The sequence below is a fragment of the Ambystoma mexicanum genome, chromosome 10, assembly GCF_040938575.1.
Source record: "Ambystoma mexicanum isolate Mex_15411 chromosome 10, UKY_AmexF1_1, whole genome shotgun sequence".
In the NCBI taxonomy this organism is placed as follows: Eukaryota; Metazoa; Chordata; class Amphibia; order Caudata; family Ambystomatidae; genus Ambystoma; species Ambystoma mexicanum.
The window spans coordinates 77,132,712-77,143,350 of record NC_090932.1 but is presented as its reverse complement, the minus strand read 5'-3'; the positions used below and the strand labels follow the sequence as shown (position 1 = coordinate 77,143,350).

The following is a 10,639-nucleotide window of genomic DNA, read 5'->3' as shown; positions in this document are numbered from 1 at the left end:
GGAGTTTTTACTTCTGTTAATAAGTGTATGTGGTTGGCCGCCTCACTCATCTCCTGAGGTCTCGTATTTCCCATAGTTCTCCCGAGATTCAAAACAATTCGGGTTCTATGATCTCTCCTTTCATTTATTATCGGGTTCAATGCCCGCAGCAACAATGCCAGGATATGTTCGGCATTTGTAGCAGGATTTGCTTGTACCGCAGTAACAAACCCCTCAATAAAAATCAACTTTCAGTGTAAGATTTAGAGCAAAGTAGCATGGTCCTTAAGAATGTCATGAATCATTTCATATCATTTTTAAAATGGTGCCACCGTGATGTTTAAAGCAGACATTATATTAAAATGATCTCGGCTAAGAGGATTCAACCTTTCTCCATTACGATCGCTAGGTGGTCCTCTCAGAGAATCAGGTGTTGCTCCCTCCGTGGAAACAGAGCTGCTCAAACTTTCTGAGTCTCACTTGGTTCTAAAACTAATGTGAGTTTGCATCCTAACCATTACGGGCTCCACGTTCCCCAACAGCATCGGGCTCCCAGGCATTGATTCAGGCAAATTGCTTGAAGGAACCTTTAGTTCCAGGGTGTGTTTTTTTTCCCATACGGGGGATAGAAGTTATCTCCCAACCTCGGGTCCCAGGCCAAATTCCCTTGGATTTCCCAGTCTCAGAGACTGTACCTCTCTTTCATCATTGGCCATCATGTTCGTGATGCGTGCAATATCCCGAGTTAAAAGATCCACCAGATTAGAAACAGGGGCGCCCTGGGTGGCTAACTTCTCAGATACAGTATCCGCTGAGGTGCTAGCCACAGGTGAGCGCTGTTGAGCTTCCATCATGGCGGCGCTCTCGCTCACAGTTCTGCGTCTGCTACCTCACCACCTGCTAGTGCAACCTCTGGCTTATCATCTAAACAGCAGCAGATGACTTTGCATGATAGGCTGTGATTTCTTTTAAACAGATAAAACATTTCCTCCCTCCCTCCTCCTGTCTCCCGGCCCGCCCCCCAGAGGAACCGTTTTAGGTGTGTGACCTTACAGCATCATCATTAGAGGGTCAGGTATGCTTTTTTGTAATGATTCAATGCCGCTTTCAGATTGTACCGCTACGTCTGAGGGCTGGATAATTATTTTAGTTGGTCTATCTGGAATACCAGTACCAGGAAATCCGGTCCTACGGGTTCGGGCTCCTCTGCTAGCAATGGGGAGGGGGGTAGAGGAAATTGTTTCCCAAGACAGGAGGTGTTCCAGGATTTCAGTCATAAAATCTCTCTCCAATTCCATATCCATGGACTCCCCCCCCCGACCCCGATCCCCCCGGGCACTGTTTGTTAGTTACTTCTCGGTCCTCGGGTTGTCGGAACTGCCACTACTTCTCCATGGGTCGCATGCAGGTGCTGGTATCATAGCATTCTTCTTGAGCAATGCCAGTGCCGATACCAGTACCTGGGCCGATACCACTACCAGTGCCGATACCAGTACCTGGGCCGATACCAGTACCAGTGCCGATACCAGTACCAGTGCCGATACTAGTACCTGGGCCGATACCAGTACCAGTGCCGATACCAGTACCTGGGCCGATACCAGTACCAGTGCCGATACCAGTACCTGGGCCGATACCAGTACCAGTGCCGATACCAGTACCTGAGCCGATACCAGTACCAGTGCCGATACCAGTACCTGGGCCGATACCAGTACCAGTGCCGATACCAGTACCAGTGCCGATACCAGTACCTGGGCCGATACCAGTACCAATGCCGATGGCAATCCTGATTTTAATCCTGAAGCTGCTGTAGTAACCATTGTGGACAATCAATAAAGCCGCTATGCTCATGACATCACACGATCATGTCACATCATGTTAAGATATAGGATGACACATGGCATAAGATATGACAAATGACATGATCTAGCAGGGCAAACATCATGAGATATCATTTTGTGACATACCATGACATTTCCTATTATGACATAACCTGCCAGGTCATAACAATACTACATGATATCATTTTATGATATGTAATGAGATATCAAACTGCTTAAGAGATGGTCTAGTGGAACATATCATGACACATAATTCTGTGACACATTATGATGAAACATACCATGAATTTAAATCATGCCATTATATATCATGACATGACCCATCAGTCCATCTATTAGGAAACTTCTTGACATGAAATGACTTATTATGACATAGCATACCATGGGATGACCTAATAGGACATATTATTTCATGACATTTGTCCTGTGTGGAATAAATGCTCGGATCTCCCGTGAGGCCTGACCTGCAGGCAGAACTGGCCCCTACCGGCACACAAATGCCTGAATCACCGTGCCGGTGATTCAGGAGATCCCATCCCACAGAGCCCTACAGCACTTCATGGAATGGGAACTTACCGACTCGCCGACGGCAAACTTAGAATGAGGACCATTGTCTGACAAGACATGTCATGATATGATACATTAACTATCTTCAAATATCATGACATGATGCCATACTATCTCATAAACTATGTTGTAACTGGGAATATACCAGGACTGTGCAAAGTGCGATTGTACCTAGTTTGTCAGAGGTTTGTGGCTGGGACTACTGTGAGGGCAGGCCTATGTTGCTTCTTGTAGGAGCAGCACCGTGATCAGATCCACGCTGGCCTTAGCACTGGTGCAGTGTAAGGTTCTGGCTGCTACACCTTACACAATGAATATAGTTCTGCTCATTTTAGTACCAGTTCCAACGGTGGTGCAAATATTAGCATTGCACCAAGTTTAAGACCAGCCATATTTGGTAATAGTGATGATGATACAACTAGCAATGCCAATGACTACATTTGTGTTATCGCATCGCTCGCACAAACTCCAGCTTGTGGTGGCGCATCGAACCGTGTAAATCTGGATATTGCACTATAGAGAAAGCCAGTCATATTTGTCATTTCCGTGGTCACCTCTCCAGCAGTTAGACATGTTCAAAGTGAGCTATTGCTCCAGTGACACAATGACCAATGAACGACAGATAGGTTCCCGCAGGAAGAGCGCTGTCAAGGGTGACACCCAGATGTGTCTGCTTTTAGGCAGACTGGGGGCTGGGCCTGAAGACTGAGTCCACCTTAGCCAGCATCTGGACTGCAGACTCTTAACAGGTGTGCCCACCCGTGGTTGCAGCCTCGCTGGCCACCATGTGGAGAATTGGCTTCACTTCCTTCGGCAACAGAAGGCAAATCATGGCGGAATGAGTGGCGAAGGCGGGGCAACGGTGCGTTACGTGAACATAATGGCAATTGTTATGAATTTACTCATACTATCTTGGACCCAGAGGCTTTTTAGCGACAGGCTTGTACGTTTTTAACTTGTCTGTATCTTTTAAAACTTGTTACTTTGTGCGGTTTGTAAATTTGTATGTGAAATTAATTGTATCATCTAGGTCTAATGGTTTATAAAATGTATATTTTTGTATGCATGCCAAATGACAACCTGTCGAATAAAGGCATTATGATGATGATATTAGCCATGTTGTGTGATGTAAAGGAACATGGAACTAATGTGCAAAGTAGTCATACTGTAAACTAGCAATGATGTGCTGACGTGGCATAATGCACACTGGTATTGATTAGCTAGCTAGGCTAAAACATCTGCACATAAAACAATGGAAAAATAATATTCTTCAAAATGTTTGTTATTTTATAGTTGCACTTCCATTTGTATCTTGATATATTTTTTAGTTTTTTTTATTTTGTATTTTTTCCTTGATATTTAAAAAAAAAGCTATGGGCCTCATTACGAGTTTGCCGGTAAAATCCCAAAAATACCGGCATGCCGTAGCCACCGATACCGGCATGCACCATGTGTGGATACAATGGCTGATTCCAAGCATGAGATGCTGCACTAATCGGCATGCCGGTAACGGTAGCATTGGCATACCGGTAAACCTGCCAGAAACCCACATAATAGCATCATCGATGCCGTTAACAACAACACTGGCACCAACAACCCGTAAACAACGGTACCATCAACATCGGAACCGGAAGTAACGTCATCGCGCTGGAACGGGAAACTCACCGGTGGCCATCTTAAAAAACACAATCCATTGCAATCCTCCACATACAGGAGTTGTCCGGTAAAGGAGCATCAAGGAACATGTCTGCAGCACGTAGAAACATCCGGCGGTGCAAACCAAGGTTCAGTGAGCATGAACTAAACATGCTCGCCGACACCCTTGTGGAAAATGCGGAGAAAGTCTTTGTAGGGGACATGCACAGGCCTGCACTGCTGTGCAAGAAAGAAATATGGACTGAAGTAGCCAAACAAGTCTCAGCAGTGGGCACGACATTGAGGACTGTGAGGGACTGTCGGAAACGATGGGATGACCTGCGCCTCAGAGTGCGCAACCTATTGTCAGCAGAGCACAGCCAGGCGGAGGCCACTGGATGCGGACGATGTTCACCACTGAAACTGCACATATGGGAAGAAAAATGTGCCTCCATCATGAACATAGACAGCATAGAGGGTGTTAGAGATGCAGAGCATGGTGCTACAATGTCTGGAGAAGCAGGTGAATGATCATGACTAACATCCCATGTAGTCCATTTGTCCCCTCATGGCCAATAGTGCCTCGTGTATGACTGTCCTGCCGCCCTGCAAGACACCAACCTGACCCTTCAACAGAAACCAATTCCTACCATGAACAATGCCAACAAGCATCAAAGGCACACACCACATGTCCCATGCAGTTCAGACAGACACACCGTCAGCATGCGTCAACACACATCACTGAGTCCCACATGTCCCCTGTGCATGGCACAATCAACCCCAGTCCAAGAACCATGCACCATTGCCACCATCCACAAAGGCCCCCCTTACCCCTTCCCGCTGACAACACACCAATGGCCACACCTACACAAGCATACCACTCCCCCCTCACAGGCAGCCCACACACGTCCACAATCCAGGGCAGCATATACATGACATCCGTCGCGGAACCCAACAGCAACCCAACCCAACTGACATGCACATCCCACAACGTGCACACACATCAGGATGTACCAACTCTGCTCCCCCCACACATGTGTGCCACAGGATAGGGGCCCCACCGTGGGCATGAAGATGTACATGACAGAAAATTGAACTAAGTGCGATGGCTGTCACATGGATGATGACACAACAATAATGTACCCCCGCATTGTCACCCACAGGCACCACATCAGACAGCGAGGGCAAGCTTGCCACTACACCAACCACCACTGCACGTCGCAACCCTCAGAAGAAGACCCCCAGCATCCAGGAACCTGGACGCAGCAACAGCAGACATGGGTCCACGGCCTCCACTTCACATACCCCCAGCCACCCCCGCACACCTGCCAGCCTCAAGAAGAAGGCAACAACACCTGCAGGCAAGGCCCAGCAGCAGCACGGCCAATCATCAATGGCAGACGTCCCATGCCGGGCCAGTACACCATGCATGAGGCAAGCGCCACAAGAAGCTGAAGCGGCATCACCGCAAATGGACATTGCGGACCAGCCACAATCACCATCAGTAAGCATGCCCCCCCGTTCCCCTTTCGCTAATACGTAGCATGCCTGAGCTGGAGGAATTAGGTACACCCACACATACTCCAGACAGGCGGAGTACAGGGAATGCAACAGCTGCACGAGGCACCGCAGAGGCCACTGCTCCGGCAGATGATGCAAATGACCACCGGAAACCGGACCCTGTATTCACCCACCTGGTCCCTGCAGCCCACCACCCATGCCCCTTGCCGGAATACGCCACATCCGTGACATTGAGGCCCGCCTCACCCACACCAAGCAGCGCCAGGAGGTGACCCATGCCCTACTAGACCGATACATCACCGTGGCAGAACAAACGAGGCAGACCATGCTGGACAGCACCAGGAACACATCACGGATGCTAGGGCGGGCAACAGAGGTGGTCTATCAACTGGCCAGAAGGGTGTGTGAGGACAACGAGGTCATGTCCTCCATGGCAGAATCAATAAACGTCCTTGTGACTGCCATCGCAGAACAAAGGCACATCATCACTCCTCCGGTAGATTCTGCCAGTGCCACACCAAGCCCATCCACACATGCCCGTGCGGCACTTAGTTAGGTTGACACGTCAGATGGGGGCCCATCCACCTGCAGAAAAGAGGGGGCGCAAGTAGGCCTTGATCAAGAGTGCGTGGTGGGGGGAATTTGTTGGGGAAGGGATGTTGGGGCAATGTTTGTTTTTGGGTTGGACTTTGGGGTGTTGTCTGCGGGGTGGGTGGGTGCAAATGTGGTACACAGGGAAAGGGTGTGTTGGGGATTCTTTTTAGGTCATTTTGGTGTTGTAACTGGTCACGATTGGACAGATGTGCATGATCAACCTGTCCGATGATGTACATAGTTCACTTTACATTAATACACTTGGGTTGCATAAAAAAACAGTTGTCTGGCCATTCTTTTCTGGAGTGTTTAAGTATTCAATGTTACGCAGTGCACATCACCCAGTGTGACCACATCCATTTGCATGTGTGATGAATTCATCAGAAATAATTTGCAACCAATGCTTGTCGTGTAGCCTGTCCATCATGGCCATGGTGATGGTGAGGGATCCCAGCATCCTCATCATCATCGTCATCATCATCCAGTGGCATCATGTCCATGTCCGGGGGCAGGGGTACATTCCGACGGATGCACATGTTGTGCAGCATTGCACAGACCATCACAATATGGCCCACCCTCTCTGGACCATAGATGAGTGCACCCCCAGACCTGCTCAAGCAGCGGAAACAACTCTTCAGTATTCCAAATGTCTGTTCTATAGTCACGCAAGTCTTTTCATGTGTTCTATTGTACGCCTCTTCATGTCGGTTACGTGGACGCCTGATTGGGGTCAGCAGCCAGCCCATCAGTGGATACCCAGCATCACCTGCATGTTGGCATGAGAAAGGGTAGCTGTGATGTTTTGCATCTTTTGACCAACATGGTTGTAACAATTGTGTTTTGCCAGGATGCACAGGGTTTCCATTTGTGCAGTGTGCACCTGTACCCCAGGATGGTGCAATGATGTGATATGTAGACATGCCCAACATAGCCCACCCAGCAGGCAGGTTCCCAACACTAGCAACAACCCCCCCCCAATCATTACCCCACATGGCCCATCCAGCAGGCAGGTTAGTAGCACTAGCAACAACCCCCCCCAATCATTACCCCACATGGCCCACCCAGCAGGCAGGTTCCCAGCACTGGCAACAACCCCTCCCCCAATCATTACCCCACATGGCACACCCAGCAGGCAGGTTCCCAGCACTGGCATTAACCCCCTCTCGTCAATGCTTGTGGCACTCTGGTCAGACTCACCCAACAGCCAGATATGGGGTCCAGCATGTCGATGCATGTAGCGGGGCAGCATCCAGTTCCGCAGGATCATTGCGTCGTGTGTGGAGCCTGGGTACCTGCACAGCAGTGTTATTATTTGACTGGCATCACACATCATCTGGACGTTTAGCAAATGGTACTGATTCCTATTGCGGTATACCACCTCAACGGCATGCTGCAGCACTAGCTCGACATATGTGCAGTCTATCACACCAATCATGTTCGGCATGCCTGCTATCGCATGGAATGCCACTTTGGTGGCGTTTACCTCAGCTGCAGTCTGTGGAATGCTGATGTGGTCACGTACATGTTTGAGGAGTGCCTGAAGTACCTGCATAAGCACACGGGAGAAGCAGGGTTGTGATATCCCATGCAGTTGGGCCACTGTATGCTGATAGGTTCCTGTTGCCAAAAAGTGGAGCACACACACTACCTTTAGCAAGGGGGGAATGGCTGTGTGTATGTTGATGACACTCACAAGGTCGTCGTGTATGAGGTCCACTATTGCCGTGATGCTGTCCCTGTCCAGCCGGTAGAGGGTGTGGATTTGTGCTGGGGTTAGGGTAAATGGGCTCAGACGTTGTCGGAGTATTGTTGGGTGCGTGCAGGGCACAATGGCCTGCACATTGGGCATGTGCTGTGTCCTTCTCGCCATCCTTCTCCTCCTGCGCATTTGTTGCATGGCCTGCCCCACTGCCTCCTCATAGAGTAGCTGTTCCTGCATGTACTCCTGCTCCAGCAGTGCTAGTGCTAGCATTTTTCCTTTGGGAGGGGTGTGGTGTGTGGGTGGGCGGCCTTTATGCTGTGCCTGGGTTTCAATGGTGTCCACCTGTGCTGATTTTGTCCACCTGTGGCAGGTTTCTGCTCACCTGGTCCTGTTAACGCCAGTCCCACAATGCCGGTATTTAAGGCATCATTTATGGTCTTGTTACCGGTATGTTCTTACCGTTATTTGCAAGTCTGTCCACCACGGACTGTGCACTGCTCTGAAGCATGCTGGTGTCGAGGGCACGGCAGGCGTCTGTCAGGGCTTCTGCCGGCATCAGGGATGCCGCTCACGGAGGGGCCAGTGTCAGTGCCGGTAACAACTCCTTGAAGTGTCATAATTATCCGGTCCGGTAAACGATGCCTGTATTCCCTTACCGGTATCGTTATTACCGGACCGCCAACCTTGTAATGAGGCCCAATGTGTCTGCAATGTTATACTTGTCACTGTTGTGGGTTGTGCTGAAACTGTGGCATGCACTTTCACAAGGGCACGGCCAGGTTTACTCGGCCTGCTAGCCAATAAATGCCACTTACTGCCCATGTGCCAAATGTGGATTTAATCAGTAGAAACACGGCTTGCTCGATGTAGAGCCTGCATACATGTGCTGGAATCAGAGGGTCCACCAGGACTAAGGCTGCCGAAACATGTCGATTTCAGCCCCATAGTAACAGAGCGGAGGAGCGGCTTAATGGCGCGGGAGAATATATTGCGCAGAGGTGAGGAGTGAGGATGCAGCCGAGGAAGAGCTGTGGTATTACCACTGCCAGCCTCGTTCCGCTCATTCATTTATTGGAAATTACTAAAAAAAATCATCAATAGAATATATCATCCATGTGCAGTTGTTCAACCTCATGAATGAATTATGTTCCTGTTAATCAATGTTCCATAAACAGGGAAAAGAACTAGTACCCCAGCATGCAATTTAAATAAAATATATAAATAAACCAGCTTAGAACGCAAAGCAGCACGTCTTTCCTTTCCTGCAATAGGTGTGTTTTTTGTCCATTGACTTAAACCGTTGCCAAGAGATTTGTGGATACCTTCGCTCCCCAGAGCTCTCGGAGAATGTAAGCACGGGAGTAATAATACTCAAATAGGGTATTTTGCTCCGCTCGTATCTGCATTTCAATACACAGCTGCGTTCAGATTCCATTAAAGAGACCCTGTGGAATACGGACCTGCGTTGCAGGTAAGTGCCGCGGCGAGATCTTCTCGTCGCTGGCGGCACATTGGTGGCATTCACAGTCCATCACTTCCCCTTGTCGGTTCGGCTTTCCTTGCATGCATTTCTGGCGGGAGAATGGGGGGGGTTGATGGATCTCACAAGTGTCCTTTTCTTTCATTTGTGCCACCCACTCACTTCTTACGTCAGGTTACTATGGTTTTGTACTGCGTGGAAACACCAGTCTAGTAGTTTCAAAGCACAGATCCTTGTCGGCGGCTATTGTGTCCTTTCTGGAGAAGAAAGACCTTAGTCTGCTGGAAAGGTGAGCAACTTGCAGGGGTGTTGCTAGGTCTAGAAGAGATCCAGGGCTATACTAATGTCCTGACTGGCGGGACACAGGGATAGTTAGCCTTTTGGTTGTACCCCTGGCTTCTATCCGGGGCTGCAACCAAAAGACCCGGGGCTATAGCGCCCCCTGCCCCCTAGCAACGCCTCTGAGGGCAAGAGTGAACTAAGGAGTGGCAGACATCCTAGAGACATTGGGAAAACCTATCACATGTTTACCACTTTTCTCCTTACTATGAAATGCCCTCGCTCCAGGTCCTGGCAGTGTTTATTTTCTAATTTTCGGGTTAAACTGAAAAATAGCAGTAAAACCCCACTGACTAGACATGGTTTATTTTCGGTGTAGAGCAGGAAGCACATTTATTTCTGCCGCTGCACTGCTTAGAAGAAAAATGCATGTTAGCCAAGTATTCCCCAGGCCCATGAGCGAGGAGCCGAGAGCTCATCTACGTTGTAACACGTCTTTGTTTTCATCAAGTGCCCAGACATTGGGCCGCTGCTTGTAACAAATGACTTCTCGAGAGGCAGCAGTGACTCCATGTAAAAGGCAAACCCCAGGCCCAAAACAGAGTCCACAGCAAGCTTCACTGCGGTGCCTGTAAGGTGGTTGCGGCTGGTCATTTATTAAGATGATTTATTCCAATTAGTACTGTTTTGAATATAATGAGATTATTTTTCTGTATTTCGATTTTATGCAAACATGTTTTATGTATTATGTGTAAAGTCTATAATATAAACTGAATCACATTTATAAATAATTAAGTAAATACTAAGATGATATTTAATTCGGAGCTCATGCTTGTTCAGACGTTCAATGATTGCTCAGTTCTCGGATTTGGACCAACTGACTTTGGATTCTGGCCCTTAAAGCCATGGATGTATGTTGGGTAGAGGAATGCAACATTATACGAGGTTAAAAAAGAACTTCACTTATACAGTGTATTTCTGCATATTGTTTGAGAGATTAGTGTGGATCCACGAGTGTTGACATGAAAGGGTGGGCTGTAGGCT

General features: G+C 48.6%; 1 protein-coding gene across 1 annotated transcript; it reads right to left on the bottom strand.

Annotated features, from left to right (window-relative positions):
* Nucleotides 1-1,362: 1,362 nt before the first annotated feature.
* On the bottom strand, nucleotides 1,363-1,827 carry LOC138492818 (putative per-hexamer repeat protein 5). Its single transcript, XM_069620169.1, has one exon. The coding sequence runs from the start codon at nucleotides 1,825-1,827 to the stop codon at nucleotides 1,363-1,365; it is 465 nt and encodes a 154-aa protein (XP_069476270.1).
* Between the last annotated feature and the right edge of the window lie 8,812 nt (nucleotides 1,828-10,639).

Excerpts from the sequence above, each read along its gene's own strand:
- LOC138492818 (XM_069620169.1), bottom strand. The coding sequence starts at position 1,827 with ATGAGCATAGCGGCTTTATTGATTGTCCACAATGGTTACTACAGCAGC.